Source organism: Tursiops truncatus, chromosome 14, assembly GCF_011762595.2.
Source record: "Tursiops truncatus isolate mTurTru1 chromosome 14, mTurTru1.mat.Y, whole genome shotgun sequence".
NCBI lineage: Eukaryota > Metazoa > Chordata > Mammalia > Artiodactyla > Delphinidae > Tursiops > Tursiops truncatus.
The window spans coordinates 10,008,967-10,026,551 of record NC_047047.1 but is presented as its reverse complement, the minus strand read 5'-3'; the positions used below and the strand labels follow the sequence as shown (position 1 = coordinate 10,026,551).

Here is a 17,585-nt window from a genome sequence, read left to right as displayed (position 1 = left end):
TGTCAACACAAAAGCCAACACAGCATGTGAGCCTCTTAATAACAGATTTGATTCAGTCTCCACTACTAAGCACACGATGCCTGCCAGCCCTGAAGATGGAAAGAATAAATACTGCACCGACCTCGAGAAGCTCTCGGTCTAGGGCAGGATTTCTCCATCTTGGAACTATTCGCATTTGGGGCCGGACAGTTCTTTGTGGTGAGAGGCTGTCCCATGCATTGTGGGATGGTCAGCTGCATCCCTTGCCACAGAGGCCAGAAGTACCCCACTCTTTTATTGGGACAACCAAAAATATCACCATTTGTCCCTGGGAGGCAAAATCACCCCAGTTTAAAACCACTGGTCTTGGGGTGTAAATAAATAACCAAAAGATGTGCCTCAAAGCACGAGGCCAGCACCGATGGTAACCCAACTTGCTCACTGGAGCAGGGATGCTGCGGACATCGGGGGACAGCTACACATGTGGACACAAAGCTCCTTCTGTGCCTCTGAGCACCCGCTCTCCACCTCCACCCACCGTGGGCTCCAAGGAGATGGAGACTGTCTTGTGGAACAGACGAGCAGCTGTGAACAGCAGTCACGTCTACCTTATAAAAGACCGCAGAGGGTAGACTTACATATTCACTTCTCTGCATGGCAATTGACGCTCTACCAACCTAAGCAGGAAGTATAATCTAAGCGATAAGACACCTCAGGAAAACAAAAAAGAGCTGCCTCGGCACAATTCCTATTGCAATGGGCCCGCAGAGGATGGCACGCGTGCTGCCCCCTTCAGGAGGAACTCCAGGTCCCCCACAGGCCCGTTCCTCTGTGTAATTCAGAGTCTGCAGGAGGTTCCTGATGTCTAGGCAGTTTGAGCCACAGAGGAAGCCAAAACGTCATTCATAAGCAGCAACTACCTATAAACAAGGCACCTTGCTGACTAAAAGGAGATAAACCTAGAACTTTCTGTGGCTAGCATAACTGTCTCAGGATTACCTCTTGCCATTACATTAAAACTGTACATTAAAACTTGAGAAACACCCTTCAGGACGAGGGCGCGTAGAACCTACAGCCCAGCTTGCAGGTCGAGTCACAGAGAAACCTTCAGTGGTCCAGGCCCCCCAATGCATCAGTCTGAACCCCTGGGTCCTCTCTCACTTAAGGGACACACTAGCAGGGCCTTGGCAAACTCTCCTCCCATAAAATGGGTGATGCATGCTCACTGTCACGTGATCTGCTGGACCAGGGTGATACGGCACCTGTCCAGGGAATACACCGAGGACCCTGCACTCCCCTCATCCAGCGGGACTGCCATAAGCTCTGGCCTGCACAGTGGCCCCGAGATGGCAGAAAGGCTGTTCGTCTAAGTACGCTGAGGATCCCGCCGACCCTCTGCGCAGGCTCGTTTCTCTGTGCAGAGGGCACCCCATTCACTGGGTGCCCGGTGCCCTGCCCCCTGCCCGGCGCAACCAACCGAGTGGGAGTTGGGGTGACACCTGCCACACTCGCCTGGGTGGCCAGGGCGGAACACAGAGCTGCTTTCTCACTGCTTTCTCACTGGTGAGAGCTAGAAACAGCTGCACCCCCTTCCCCGGGTCTCCAGAGAGAGGCCAGCCAACCGATGAGTTTTCCAGATGGATGAGATGAGCAGTGCCTCTAGGAACGTGACCTCGGGCACCTGCACCAGGGCCTCCGCTCTCCCCACGGAGGGGGGCCAGCCCAGCCCAGCCCGGCTTCCTACAGGCTCAGGGGACCCCAGACTGGAGAACAGGTGCTGGCAGCCCCTCCAGCACTCCCCGCCCTGGCAGCAGCCTTGTGGGTGAAGAATAAGGTCAAATCCAATTGCCTCCTGCTGAACCAATCCACTGAAAGGGCCTCACTCTACCCAGCACCTTTCGGTCCAAGAAGTCCACGGGTGACAACAGTCCTGACCACACCTGTGAACCGGCTTCAAGATATCAGCCAGTTAAACTGTGCGAGGTTACAGGTGTCAACTGTCTTTACTGAAGATGACTGAGTGAGCAAAACTAGGGAACTGGACACGCAAAACACAGCCTAATTCCGTATGCAGAAGCCCTGAGATCGTATCCCAAAGCACCTGGACACAGGACTGTCCACGTGGCCTCAGACTCGGTGGTCTCAGTGCAGAGGGGCCCGGGCTCTCCCCGACCTTAGCTCTCTTTACGTCATGTTTACTGAGGAATAACTCAATTACAGTGAAATGCACCCCTCCTAGGTGTTACAGTTCTACCAAAATTTAGAATAAGTCTACCATATGCCCCCCCAAAATCCCTCATGCCGCTTTCTCAACCCACCCCCAACCCTGGCAACCACGGACCTGTTTTCTTCCCTATGGCTCTCCCTTTTCCAGGATGTCATACAAATGGAATCATACAGCATGTGCTTCTGAGGCTGGCTTCGTTCACTCAGCATGATGCCTTTTTACTGCTGAGTATATTTCATTGTGCAGATGTGCCAGTGAAATGTGGGATGTGGAAGTCTGTTTATCCAACTTCCCAGGTGCAGGACAGTAAAGATTATTTTCCTTTTGGGGCTACCGTGAATAGAGTTGCTGTGGACATTTGCATACAAGTCTTGGTGTGGGTGAATGTTTTCATTTCTCTTGGGTAAGTACAATCTGGGAGTCGAGTCACTGGGTGGGGTACAGTAAGGTAATGCTTAAAATTACAAGCAACGGACTTCCCTGGTGTCACAGTGGTTAAGAATCTGCCTGCCAGTGCAGGGGACATGTGTTCAAGCCCTGGTCCTGGAAGATCCCACATGCTGGGGAGTAACTAAGCCCGTGAGCCACAACTACTGAGCCTGCACTCTAGAGCCCGTGAGCCACAACTACTGAGCCCACGCACCACAACTACTGAAGCCTGCGCGCCTAGAGCCCATGCTCCGCAACAAGAGAAGCCACCGCAATGAGAAACCCGTGCACCACAATGAAGAGTAGCCCCCACTTGCCGCAACTAGAGAAAGCCCACGCACAGCAACTAAGACCCAACACAGCCATAAATCAATCAATCAATCAATCAATCAAAATAAAATTACAAGAAACTACTGAAGTTTTCCAAAGTGGCCGCACCATTTTGCCTTCCCACCAGCAAAAGGGGTGAGAGTTCCGGTTACTCCATGTCCTAGCACCTTCCTATCAACAGTGTTTGTGAGTTTTGTGTTTTATTGCTGTGTTTCATTGGGGTTTTTTTTAAGCCACTCTGACCTGTGTGTAATGGTATCTCATTGTGGTCTTAATTTGCATTTCCTTAACGACTAATGATGTTGCACATCTCTTCATGGGCTGATGGGCCATCTGTAGCTCTTCTTTGGTCACGTATCAGTTCAAGAATTTTTGCTCATTTATTCAATTGCTTTCCTGTCAAAGGGTTGTGAGAGTTCCACATGTATTCTGGATACAAGTCCTTTATCAGATAAGTGTTTTGAAATAATTTTCTTCTGGTTTGTTTTTTGTCTTTTAGTTTCTTAGCAGTGGTTTTTCAAAGAGCAGATGTTTTTAACTTTGATAAAATCCATTTTACCAACTTTTATAGTTTATGCTTTTTGTGTCTGAAGCAATCTTTGCCCTGGCCCAAGGTCACAAAGATTTTCTGCTATGTTTTATTCTATAAAGTTTTCGGGATTTTTTTGCTTTTACTTTAGGCCCATGACCCGTTTTTGTTCATTGTTACACATGTTGTAAGGGATGGGTTGAGGCTTTGGGGTTTGATTATCCTTTCTCTGATGGGTTTCCTTGGCACTTGTTGAAAATCAATTGATCATTTATGTGTGGGTCTACTCGTAGACGCTATTCTGTTCCACTGACCTGTATATCTGTCTTTCACCAATACCACGCTATCTTGATTACTGTTGTTTTAGAGTGTACGTTCTGAAGTCAGGAGGTGTAAGTCTTCCAACTCTGCTCCTTTTCAAAGCTGCTTTGGCTATTCTAGCTCTTTTGCCTTTATATATAAATTTTTGAATGATCTTGTCATTTTTTGAATTAGCTTATCATTATACAAAACATTTATGTTTCTACATTTTCATTTGATTTGTATTGAATCTCTAGATCAATTTGAGTTGGGTGCCTTATCTTTTTGAAAGTAAAAGAGTGGTTACCTTTCAGAGATATTATAGAAGGAAGACCAACCAGTTCCTCCCAGACCTACCCATGCAGAATGGCTTTGCCAAATGGCCTTGGCTCGAAGGGCTGAGCTGTGGAGTTCACATGTTCTTATGTGGAAGGGCACATGTTGGAGGGAATAAGAAGGCAGTCTGCCTCTCCAACCTGCTACCTGAGACAGAAAGGAAAAGACACAAAAAGGAAAAGACCCGGAAATTAGCCCTGAGACCTACAACAGAAAGGAATATGGTTCCTGGATAAATTGTTGAAAAGGAGGTGACATCTAAGGGGTCACTGGAGGGTGAGTAGGAGTACACTAATGCAGAAGAGAGGAGGAAAGTTAAGTCTTCAAAGGAAAATGCCAGAGCAAGGGGTAAAGGAGGCAGGAATCTCAGGGCTGCAAAATGGGAGGAGACAGAGGTTGGGCATGAGGTCTGGAGGCCCATGCTAAGGGTCAGAACGCTGTTCTCTACATATGGAAGCCCACGGAAACTCCTGAGTGGAAGGGGCATGATCAGATCTGTGTTTGAGAAAGATCCCCTTGGTGGCAGGCAAAAGATTTCCCTAGAGGCCATCTTGTGGAGATGGCAACAGGTATGTGATGAGCAGGCTTGACTGGGGAAATGGCCAGGATCCTGGACGAGAAGGTCCCTAGAAAACAAAGCCACCAATTTGATACCAGACAAGAGATCAAAAGGGGATGAAGAAACAAAAAATGGGCAGAAGACCTAAATAGACATTTCTCCAAGAATACATACAGATGGCCAATAGGCACATGAAAAGATGCTCAGCATCGCTGATTAGTAGAGAAATGCACATCAAAACTACAATAAGGTATCATCACCTCACACCAGTCAGAATGGCCATCAACGAAAAGTCTACAAATAATAAATGCTGGAGAGGGTATGGAGAAAAGGGAACCCTCCTGCACTGTTGGTGGGAATGTAAATTGGTGCAGCCAATTTACTGGAAAACAGTATGGAGGTTCCTCAAAAAACTAAAACTTACCGTATGATCCAACAATCCCACTCCTGGGCATATACTCAGAAAAGACAAAATCTCTAATTTGAAAAGATACATGCACGCCAATGTTCATAGCAGCACTATTTACAATAGGCCAGACATGGAAGCAACCTATGTGTCCACTGACAGATGGATGGATAAAGAAGATGTGGTGTGTATACTCAATGGAATATTACTTAATCATAAAAAAGAATGGAATAATGCCATTTGCACCAACATGGATGGATCTAAACATTATCATACCAAATGAAGTAAATCAGACAGAGAAGGACAAATATCATATGATATCACTTATATGTGGAATCCAAAACACTGATACAAATGAACTTATTTACAAAACAGAACCAGACTCACAGACATACAAAACAAATTTATGGTTACCAAAGGGCAAAGGGGGTGGGGGAGGGCAAAGGGGGTAGGAGTTTGGGATTAGCAGATACAAAATACTATATATAAAATAGATAAACAACAAGGAGCTACTGTATACCACAGGGAACTATATTCAATGTCTCGGAATAACCTATAATGGAAAAGAACCTGAACAAGAACATACATATATTCTGGTGTACAGTCACTTTGCTGTACACAAGAAACTAACACAACATTGTAAATCAGCCATACTTCAATTTTGAAACGGGGGTGGCAGAGGGGATGGAGAGGCACATCCATGTACCCTTTAGTCCCCTGGACCCTGAAAAGCATCTACCACTCACCAGGCACATCCACAGCCCCATGCCGAGCTCTGCTGTACAACCTCGGCCCCCAAGGTCCTCACTAAGAGGATCTAACTCAGACACCCTGTGAACATTCATATTCTGCTCTCTGGAGGGCAAACTTCTGCATTAAGGTTATCTAAAAAACACAACCTTCCAAAAGATGGCTTTGCTTTTAAGATTATACCATTGGGGTTGAATAAATTTCTTGGCAACGCTGCGTATAAATCTGGTTGGAGCCTCATTGTGAAGTCTGAAAAACGGACAGATGGAACAGTCGGCCAGAGAACCCCAGTGACAGAAACAACTACTCCCTGGAAGGGGAAAAAAGGCCAGAATGGCATCTTTGTTTATTTTTACAGACTTTGGAGAACAACAGTCTCCACCAGCTGTCTCCACAAGATCAAACCAGCTCCAAATGGGAGTCGCTAGGTGTTTGAAATCAACGTCCAATAGGCCTGATGGCCCTGTTTCTTGTCTTTTCCTCCCTTTGTATCTTAAGATGACAATTTCATTTGCTCATTGATGCAGCCTGTCCATTCAATAAATATTCTGCTTCATCTAGGAACTTCAAACTCTGCTTCTAATCTAAACCAGAAAACAAAAGTACACGACCCCTTCACTTCCTGCTGGGCCCTCTTGGGCTCGTTCAGAAACCAATACCTGAAGGCAGTCTCAGAATGACCTAAGATCAGGGGGTCTGCTTTTTCGGTGTAAGGCCACACCCACCTTAGTCCAGCTCAGGGCTGATCAAGCTGTCAACTCGCCCACTTCCCTGGACTAATCACATGCAAGCTCCCCCATTCTCCCTTCCCCTTGCCAACCCTCAGAGGACCTCAAAACCTTTCAGGGGATTGGTACCTGTAGCTCCAATATTAGGTTTAGAGCACAGGCCTGAATAGGGTACTGATTCTATCCAAGAAACTGACAGAAAGAAATCAGTTGTGAGAATGATTTACCTTTAGCCTTCATCTAAAAGTCAAAACTCTGCGGCTTTCCATTTAACTATAACAAGCCAAATGGAAACTTCCCTTCCTTCCTCATTTACTTTTTTAAACTGAAGTGTAGTTGATTTACAACGTCGTGTTAGTTTCTGGTGCACAGCAAAGTGATCCGTGTGTGTGTGTGTGTGCCTGTGTGTGTATATATATATTCGTCTTCATGTTCTTTTCCATTATGGTTTATCACAGGATATTGAATATAGCTCCCTGTGCTATATAGTAGGACCGTGTGTTTATCTGTTTTATATATAGTAGTTTGTATATGCTAAGCCCAAACTCCTAATTTATTCCTCCCACACCCCCTTTTCCCTTTGGTAACCACAAGTCTGTTCTCTATGTCTGTGAGTCTATTTCTGCTTTGTAAATAAGTTCATCTGTGTCATATTTTAGATTCCACACACAAGTGAAATATCATATGGTATTTGCCTTTCTCTGTCTGACTGACTTCACTTAGTACAATCGTCTCTAGGTCCATCCGCCCTTCCTCATTTATTAGGAAAGGACAACCGACAAAAACAAAAAACAGAGCAAAGTAATTCTGTCGGGGGCCACTTTGCTGCTCTCACACCTTGCTTTCATGAGCCTTTCTTGAAATATGGTCATAAGTGCCACATGCAAAAATTCCCTGCTGTTGTTGCGTGCGAGCTCTCCACCGTATCGGAGAATGAGCGCCAGAGCTGAGCCGATCCCTCCTGAGCCCGGTTCATCCTGGCCCAGGGGTTCCCACCAGGAGGGAGCAGGCTTCCTCGGGCTGCTGCCCTGTGACAGGCAGGAAGAACATCTAAACTCTCTTTCAATCTTGTAGAAAAAGAAAAAACAAAACACCCACACAGTGGGGAACAATTTCCCCGCTGGGCGGGTAGTGGGGCCTCTAGAGCTGTTACCTGCAAAGGGCACTTCTGGGGGTTACCCAGCCGTCACCACCGTGTGGATTCCACCCGAAAACCTCAAGCCAAACAGTGGGGAATGAACATCAAGAGACAATTTTCCACCCTGAAAAGTGACTTGACTTTACGAAAATAAATTAAAATGCCACGACAATAAATGAAACGCGTGCAGGACTTGCTGCCAAACACGTGGTCCGTCACGGGAGATGCTCTTCCTTGCTTGGTACATCTATACGTTGGGAATATGACTACGTCATTCTCCACTTCCTGGCCCCTCAGCCCCCTATCCGACACCACGTCACACACACACACACACACACACACACACACACACGCACATACACACGCGCACACACACACACACACACACACAGAGACATGCACGCACTCCTGTATGCATGCATAGGTCTGGAGTAACAGGTGTAGCAGGATTTAGAGGCTGAACCATCATGCCTGGGGCAGGAGTGGGGATGGCTGGGGTGTGCACGTGTTAGTGAGGAGATGGGCGGTAGGGGTCGGGGCGGGGACTGGTCCTAACTCTGAGCACTGTTCACTGTAGTTCATTGTAACAAGGGAAATTTGATAGCTGAGGCACCAACGCAGATGCACAAAAACAAAACCGGGCACCCTTCGAGCAGTAAACTCCTTTCTTGCCGCACAAGAGCTCTGCCCCACATGTCTGTAGCAGCCTGAGAGGTGCTGCCTGCTAGCAGCGTTATCAGATTTTATAGGCTCCTTCCCCTCCTCCCACACTTGTGTCCCTTAAGGCCACCGAATCTGTCCCTCTTCATAGGTGAGCCCATCCTCCCAATATTGGCCTCTTGGAACCACATTTGCCTCTTCGCTCCCCTTCATCTCACCCCCACCTACTGAAGGAGTCTGCTGGGGTTTCTCCACCACCTCGCTTGGCCCCAGCCCTGCTGTTATAATTCTGGAAACAGACCTGGTGATTAGAACCAAAAGTCCCGAACTGTGTTTCCAAAAACATCCCTATCCACACAAGAAAGACCCAGGAAAACCTCAATCCCGGCATCTGGGCTCTGGGCAAACATGACAAGGGAATTGGAAACCATTTCTCAATAGCAACCGTGAGCTTTTCTTCTTTTTTTTTTCTTTTTTTTTTTTGCGGTACGCGAGCCTCTCACTGTTGTGGCCTCTCCCGTCGCGCAGCGCAGGTTCAGCGGCCATGGCTCATGGGCCCAGCCACTCCACGGCATGTGGGATCTTCCCGGACCGGGGCATGAACCCGTGTCCCCTGCATCGGCAGGCGGACTCTCAACCAGTGCACCACCAAGGAAGCCCGGCCGTGAGCTTTTGAAGTGACCAAGAACTATATAGACACAGATACAACCCCATTTAAAAAGTAATCAACAGGAAAATAGTACAGCAGCTCCTCAAAAGTCTACAAATAAAATTATCATGTGATCCACCAATTCCACCCAAAAGAATTGAAGGCAAAGTTTCCAAGAGTTATTTGTATGCCCGTGTTCACAGCAGCATTATTAACAATAACCAAAAGACAGAAACAACCCAAATGTCCATCGACAGGTGAATGGATAAAGAAAGAGTTATGTATGGAATGGAACAGTATACAGCCTCTAAAAAGGAAGGGAATCCTGTCACATGCTACATGAACGAACCCTGAGGACACTCTGCTAAGTGAAATAAGCCAGCCACAGAAGGACAAATACCACATGATTCCACATCTATAACGTTCCTCGAGTCGTCAAATTCAGAGACAGAAAGTAGAATGGTGGTTGCTGGGGGCTTGGGACGGTGGTGTCAGTGTTCAGCAGGTGCAGACTTTCAGTCTGGGAGGATGAAAAAGTTCTGGAGATGGATGGTGATGATGTCTGCACAACAATGTGAATGTGCTTAATGCCACAGAGCTGTACACTCCCTAATCCTTTTTTAAGGGTTAAAATGGTAAACTTTATTTTTTAGATCACTTTTAATCTAAAAAAAATGACACAAATGAACTCATTTACAAAACAGAAATAGACTCACGAACATAGAAAACAAACTTATGGTTACCAAAAGGAGGGAGGGGGGACATGAATTAGGAGTTTGGGATTAACATATACACACTACAATATATAAAACAGGAAAAGAAGGTCCTACTGGGTAGCACAGGGAAATATACTAAATATCTTGTAATAACCTATAACGGAAAAGAACCTGAAAATAAATATATATGTATATGCATCGATATAACTGAGTCAATTTGCCATACACTTGAAACTAACACAACATTGTAAATTAAGTATATGCCAACAAATAAATAAATAAATAAAATGGTAAATTTCTGTTAGGTATAATTTACCAAAAAAAAAAGCAATCGACAAAAGGATGGAAGTTTCAATTAATCTAAATAAGCTAGTAGGATTTTTAAATAGGGGACACAACCAGAAACCCACCCCCTTCATCTTCCTCCTCCTATGTGAGGACAGAGGTGTATGACAGGGCCAGGCAGCAGGAGGGACAGAAGAGGCACCACCAGGCAACACGGTGACCTGCAGGTGTCTGAGAGGAAAGGCCGATTCCTCCTGTGCCCGCTGACCCTGGAGACAGGACAAAGGCCATGGGGCAAGGGGCAGGTGGTGTGGCCCTGACCTGCAAGTGTCTCCTCAGTGACACCGTATCAAGTGTCACCCATTCCTGCAGACTGGAAGATTCCTCCTCACCACACTTGACGGCTGCTGTTGCGCTTCCTGGAATTTTTAACTCAGAATCCCCTGTTTCAGAAATAATTTTTGCAAAACACAACCTCTGGGGACTTCCCTGGCGGTCCAGTGGTTAAGACTTCATCTTCCAATGCAGGGGGTGCGGGTTCGATCCCTGGTCGGGGAGCTAAGGTCCCACATGCCTCGGGGCCAAAAAACCAAAAACATAAAACAGAAGCAATATTGCAACAAAGTCAATAAAGACTTTAACAAATGGTCCACATCAAAAAAAAAAAAAAATCTTAAAAAAAAAAAAAAGCAAAAAAAAACACAACCTCTGATAAGGCCTCTGTTATTTTAAGATGTTGGTACCTGGACAGGTCAAATGCTCCTCACAACCTCTCCCCACCTTGGCTTGCGTCCATCGGATGTGGAAATTGGACATTTACACTTTGTTCGAGGCCCAGCCGAGCCAAAAAAGAAAAACAAAGTCTCCGGCTCATCCCTGAGTTACAGCAGTCACCTTCTAATCATTCTCTCTGCTCCTAAAGACTTCAGGCTCCTGGCAGGGGCACATGGACGCTGTGAGCAGCCTCTTGTGAATACGGGCTTCGCTGGGCCACCGCTCACTCCGGGGGCCCCAGCCCCTGAGGCATATGGTGAAGGCACTGGGCACTGGCAAAGGAAGCTCAGTAGATACCTTCGCTTTCCTCCTCCCCCACCTCACTACTTCCCTCTGTAACTTATTTAGATTTGTCTTCGCTTTTTGCTGCATTTATGCAAATATCCATGACTCCCTGCTCTGAACCTGACGGCCCAGAGCTAAGACAGGAGACAGGACAGCCTGGAGGCAAACTTCCCTGGAAACACAGCCCAGGGGCAGCTCCCTTTGCCAGGACGTCCCCCGTGAGAGCACAGCAGTGGCCTGGCCAGGAGGAGTGCGGGGTTAGGCTCCTTGGATGGAGCATGGACCCAGAAGGCAGATGCTCCCGTAGACAGACAACTGCTAGCCTTTCTGCTTGCCTGCCATCCAGCCTGGGCAGGGCCTTTGTTTTGAGGAGTGGGTTCTAAGTTTAGGGTTGCGACTGAACTCCTAGGGCTACAGAAGGAAGGCTGAGGCAGCCAGGATCCACCCCACCCCTCCACAGCCTCCCCATACGCTGCCTCTCCTCCAAATACATGTCAAATAGTCATTGAAAGGCTATGTGTTCTCAGGGACCTGTATTCTCAGCCTGCCCAGGCATCTCCCTGAGCCAACTGGACCTGCGTCCCACTCTCGCACTTCGGTGGAATGAGGATGGTTTAAGGGCCACTGCCTCTAAGAAGCCTCCTTTGATTGGTTGACCCCCTCCTATGAGAACTGCATCTGTCCTGTCTTCTTCAGACATACCCCTTGTGTACCCCCAACTAGTGAGTGCCTTGCAGCAAGGACAGTCTTAAATTTCTTTCCACAAGTGCTCTAGATAAATACTCCAACACTCAGCTGGGCTCCATGGCATGGCGCATTTCCAAATATGGCCGAACAAAGCTCTGCCACCTCTCGTGTTCTTGTTACAACGTGACCGACACTCCCTCGGCCGAGGTGGGGCAGGTGTCTCTACTCCCTCCCTCTGAACACAAGTGGGGGCTTGCGACTGTGCCAACCAGTAGAACAAGGTGGAAGTGATGCTCTGTGAGGCTGGGCCACAGAACGGAGACAGCTTCCACGTGGTTCTCTCTTTCCAGGACACTCACTCAGAGAAAGCCAACCACCATGCTGTAAGGAAGCTCAAAACAGCCCACACGGAGAGGAACAGAGACTGCCCCCCCAGCCACAAGCCAGCCTCACCCACCGGACACAAGAGCAAGTGAACCTTCAGATGGCTCGCCCCCCAGCCCTTGAGTCCCCCAGCACAGGCTCCAGACCCTGTGAAGCAGAGACAAGCCATCTTCACTGCCCTTTCCAGACCCCTGACCCACACACTGCACGGGCATGATAAATGGTCGTCCAGTGACAGTAGGCAGATAGGAACTGGGGCAGAATCCATAAATGTGGCCACAGGATGAGCAGCTCCAAAGCTCTGTCCTCTCTAAAATCGACGTTCGTTTACCACCCGATCATCCTTCTTTCCCTTCATCACAAGAGAGCTCCTGTCCTTAGCTCCCGTAGGGTCATGGCTCAGGGTGGCTACCTTGCTACTCAGCCTCATAAACCTCTATCTACCAGCCACATTTCCTCAGTGAGGCGGGTGGTCTGGGGAAAGAGGAACAAAGGGGAATGTTGTTTACAATCCAAGCGAAGTGCTTTCTTCATGGTGCACCCACCACCTCCATGGGGATGTGATAGGGAAGAACAAATCTGACCCCATACTAAATCTGTTTCTTTTACTTTAACCTTTTTGTACTCTATTGCTCTTGTTACAAGTTAATCACTAAAAGAATGTTGCCTATAGCCTGGAATATACAGGGTAGCCCATTCTCAAGGCTCTGACCTTTAAAGGTATAACACTTTCCCATTCATAGAGATAAAAAGTTGCAGAACAGAGAATAACATTTGTCTTGTTGGAGGTTTATAGGAACATTGTGCCCTGACCAACAGGACAGCTGCAAGAACAAAGGATTCCAGCATCAAGAAGGCTGCAACAACCAGCCACACCCCCTCCTCTTTTAGTATAAAAGAAGTCTGAATGGATCTTTGGGACACTAGTCCATCTTCACAGTCTGCTGGCTTTCTGAATAAAGTCACTAAGCCAATCCCTCGTGTGGCTTTCTGGCCTCATTTCTCATGCATGACATCCCTGTTTCCACTTCTCACCCTTGGACAGAGTCCACTCCCAGAAATCATGTCGGGTCCCTGCCCTAGAGCATTACATTTTTGACTTTAAAAGAAATGGGCAGGGCTCCCCTGTTGGCGCAGTGGTTAAGAATCCACCTGCCAATGCAGGGGACATGGGTTCGAGCCCTGGTCTGGGAAGATCCCACATGCCGCAGGGCAACTAAGCCCATGCGCCACAACTACTGAGCCTGTGTGCCACAACTACTGAAGCCCACGCACCTAGAGCCCGTGCTCCACAACAAGAGAAGCCACCGCGATGAGGAGCCCATGCACCGCAATGAAGAGTAGCCCCCGCTTGCCGCAACTAGAGAAAGCCCACGCGCAGCAATGAAGACCCAATGCAACCAAAAATAAATAAATTAAATAGATAAATTTAAAAAAAAAGAAATGGGCTATCTACCACAACTTTTACGTAAAAATCTTATTCCTCCAAAGAGCGATTAACTCTCACCAGTCAAGCAACTAGAACAATTGCTATCACACTGACATCACAGATAGAGCAGCCACCAAAATTAAGCTCAAAAACTTGTAGACTTGAGGAAACCAAAATCTATGAATCAGTAAGGATACTCCTTAAAAGAAAAAAATGTAACTTTACCTGTGGCTATAGCGAATGGCTATCATCAACCCAAGCTGCAATTAAAAAGAGAGGAATACATATTAAATAATATCAAGTATATGCTGAATTCACAAGAATACTGATGTAACGCGCCAATTTTTTTAAACATTTCTTAAAACACCTTCCTGCTAATGCTTCCTAAATAACACTTTTTTTTTAAATAACATGTTTTAATGATCGATCTTTAGTTTCAACTTAACTCTTAAAAGGATAATGGTATTTTGAAAGGGTCTTAAACAGGGTACAATATTCCATCATGGATTAGACAGAAGGTGTCTCTCATCAGGAAAGACTTCCAAAAGTCTCTCTTTTGCCTTTTTAAAAATGCTTTAATGTTTATTTTTTTATTTTTTATTGAGGTAATTGACAAAAGGGTATCTATTTAAAGTGATGACATATACACCTACATTGCAAAATGGTTAACACACATTAGCACATTAATTAACACATTCATCGCCTCACAGAGTTACCTTTTATTTCTCTTTTTGGTGAGAACACTTAAGATCTGCTCTCTTAGCCACTTTCAACTGGGCAACACAGCATTGTTAACTACAGTCACCATGCTGTACATTAGACCCTTAGAACTTATTCTTCTTAGCCCTGGAAGTTTTTACCCTTTGACCAACATCTCCCCACTTACCCCCACCCTGCAGCCCCTGGCAACCACCATTCTACTCTTTCCATGAGCAAAACAGGGCTCTTTCAGCTCTGAGACAAAGCCGTGAAAAGATGGGACTGCAGAGCGGATCTGATTCTGAGGTTTGCATTAGGAGATCATGGCCACGCCCAGGTCCTGGGAGCGACCCTCTCACTGCCTCCACCCCAGGGGGACTGACCACTTGGGCCAGAGCCTCCCTGAGGGGATCAGCACAGACTTCACCCTGATCCTGTCAGCTCAAGGCCAGCAAGGCAGCTCCGAGGACTGCAAGGAAATCGCACTTGTGATATACACGTGACATCAAGAGAAAGTGTACACGACTGCCGGGCACGGCCACAAGCAGAGCCCGAGGTGACACTGCAATTTCCTCCTTACCCTGTAGGGGTGTCAGGGAAACCTCTCAAGAACAACTAGAGGTCGGACCATATGGCCTGGGCCTCGGCTGGTTAACGCAAGGCCAGTGGTGGATTACATGACAGCCACGTTCAACTGCTAACCATATGGGTGTCAGCAAGTGATTTAACCTCTCAGAGCCTCAGTGTTCACAACTGTAAAATGGGCAAAGTAATTGTGTTCTCACCAGATTAACATAAGGATGAAACAATTTTTCTATCTATGTGTTTGTATCTGTGTGTATGCCCACGTGTGTGCATACTGCCTGATGGATAGGAAAAAAACTCTATAAATAATCACTACCACTATTTATAGGCAACACCCCTCTATGAAAATGTCACACTCCAAAATTTAATTTTTAATTGTTTTTAAGTTTAATTTTTGCAACTTTGCAAGTATTTCATCATGTAAAACACAGTGATCAGCCCTAATCATGCCTATGTAAGTCTCACTAACCCACTTGTGGCTGAATTGTGGCATGACTAGTTTAAGAATCTCAACTGCAGTTAAAAACCGAAGCATCATCTATAATATCATTTCTGGGCCAAAAGTCCACCTAAGTAGCACCTTAACACCCCCAAACACGTCACTGCCCATTCCCTTGATGTCAGCTCCCATAGAAGTGGGGGTGGGGAGGTGACTTCTGTGGCACCCTCCTGGGTGCTGCAAGATGACAGGAGGGTCCCTGGGGTAGTGGGAGGGTGGATGGGGTAAGCAAGAGACAAGGGGAGGAAGAGTTAGGACAAATCTTTGTGATAAGGAAGCCCAATTCTTCTAACCAGCTCAGGATACTGCAGAATCCCCCAGCTAGTGTGGGAATAGCTCCGGAATCATGCGGCTGGGTGCCACCACTGCATGCACCTGAAGTATGGAATCAGCGATGGAGAGATGAGGCTTCATTTTACCCAAAGCATACCTAAAAGTGAAGGCATGAAGTAGATAACAGGTTGATTTCGTATCCCCCTCGCCTGAATGCATTCAATTATCTATTTCAGCTCAGCCAGGAGTACATTTTCTCTGAGCCTTCAGCAAACAGAAGAGGAAGATGCCTCAGGGACCATCAAGAATTTAAAGAAAAAGGAGGAAATTATTGGGGGAATGAAATAAAAGTAGAAACTGCAGCCTAAAAAGGTCAGAATGAGCAATTTACCAATTTCACAGGCCAGGTAACTTCACCTTTCCTGGGGTTAAAAAGTTCTGGCTTACAGTTAGGCTAATTATAAGATAATTTTACTGCCTGAATATTTTGATAAGCTTTGGAGTACTGTTTAACTGGTGCCTTTCCACAGTTGAAAGATAAGCCCTTGCTGGAGTAGGGAGAGGAAATGGGTCTGGGGAAGGACAAGAATAAGAAAAAAAAGCAGAAAAAGTTGTTACATGGCAGCTGTGCTGGTTAAAAGGGGCTGGGAGATAAATCCTTCACAGAAGCAAATTTGAATTAAGCATTTTTATTAGTCTTTTCTTGGCTTCTGAATCAAATATGTTTTACAGTCATTTTTAAAAGGACACCTTTGTTAAGGAAGAGAGTGTGAACCTCGGGATGGTACAGACCAGCCACAGAATCCCGCAGGTCTCCAGAGATGCGCTAGGGAACAGGATGATTGGCACCTGTACAGAGACCCCAGAGCTACGTGGGAGCTCGCTGATGGGACAGATGGGAACGGGTCATTGTACAGTCCTTCTGGAAACCTGGCTTAAACGCCACATGGAATGCACTGGATCTGATTAGGCAGCCCTGAGAAGGTAATGGAACAGCGTAGAAAGCTATTGCGGGCCTCGCCATGAAACCCCACATTGGAACAGGTAAACGAGGCCAGTGAGCTGTGTGGGGAGCCTCCTTATGGTTCCTCCTCCTGCATCCTACCTATTATCTGACCCTAGAGAAGGCAGGGGAGGCAGAGACTTCTCTGAGGTTTCTGCCCCATAGCAAATGCCGCATCAAGGTAACTGGGCCAACTGCTGAGAGATGGGCCAGAGATGTTTTCTCCCTCGGCCCTAGGGACGAGGCCAGCCAGGCCTCTGTGAGCGCTCACCCTGCGAAGAGGCATCAGCGTCTAAGAAATTCTTCAAGCAAGTCACACCACTGCCTGTGTGTGCACGTTCACACCCAACTCACTCGTATGTGTGTGCACATAGGCACACAGGTGCACACTCGTGTGTGCATGCACACACTTACAGAGGCGCATCCACACCCATGTATGCATGCACAGGTACATGTGCATTCCTATTCGTGCATGCATGTGCACATATAAATAAGCACGTGTTCCTGGGTGCACACGTGCACGCACATGCTTATCCAATACTCGCATGCACCAGCACATGTGCACATATACATACGGATACACATTCCTACAGCCATGTGTATATGCATTCACCCATGTGCATAGAGACACTTTGGCATTTGAAGAGGCCCATAGAGCCTCTGAGACAAAGGGGGGCCTCAGACAATTGACCCTTTTGTTGCTGGTCTCAGCAGGGGCCCTGGGGAGAGAGAGGAGGGAGGCCCGGGGGTTGGCCCCCTGACCCCGGCCCAGCCCGGGCTGAGGCCCGGGGACACGGAGGTCAGCGGAGTTTTGTGCAGCCACCCTCCATCGAGAACACTCCCCCGGGACATACTGTAAGTATTGCCAGAGAGCACTTAACAAACTCCCATTCGGAGTACTTCTCTCGAGATTCCCACAATTTGTTAATAACAAAATTCAATCACC

The 17,585-nt window shown here is 47.0% G+C and overlaps 1 protein-coding gene across 1 annotated transcript in view; it reads right to left on the bottom strand.

The window, feature by feature from the left end:
• ACOXL (acyl-CoA oxidase like) overlaps window positions 1-17,585 on the bottom strand; it is a 382,696-nt gene that overhangs the window by 245,988 nt on the left and 119,123 nt on the right. The window contains 1 exon segment of the mRNA XM_073791125.1: window positions 13,806-13,840. Within this exon segment, the coding sequence (XP_073647226.1) occupies window positions 13,806-13,840 (35 nt within the window).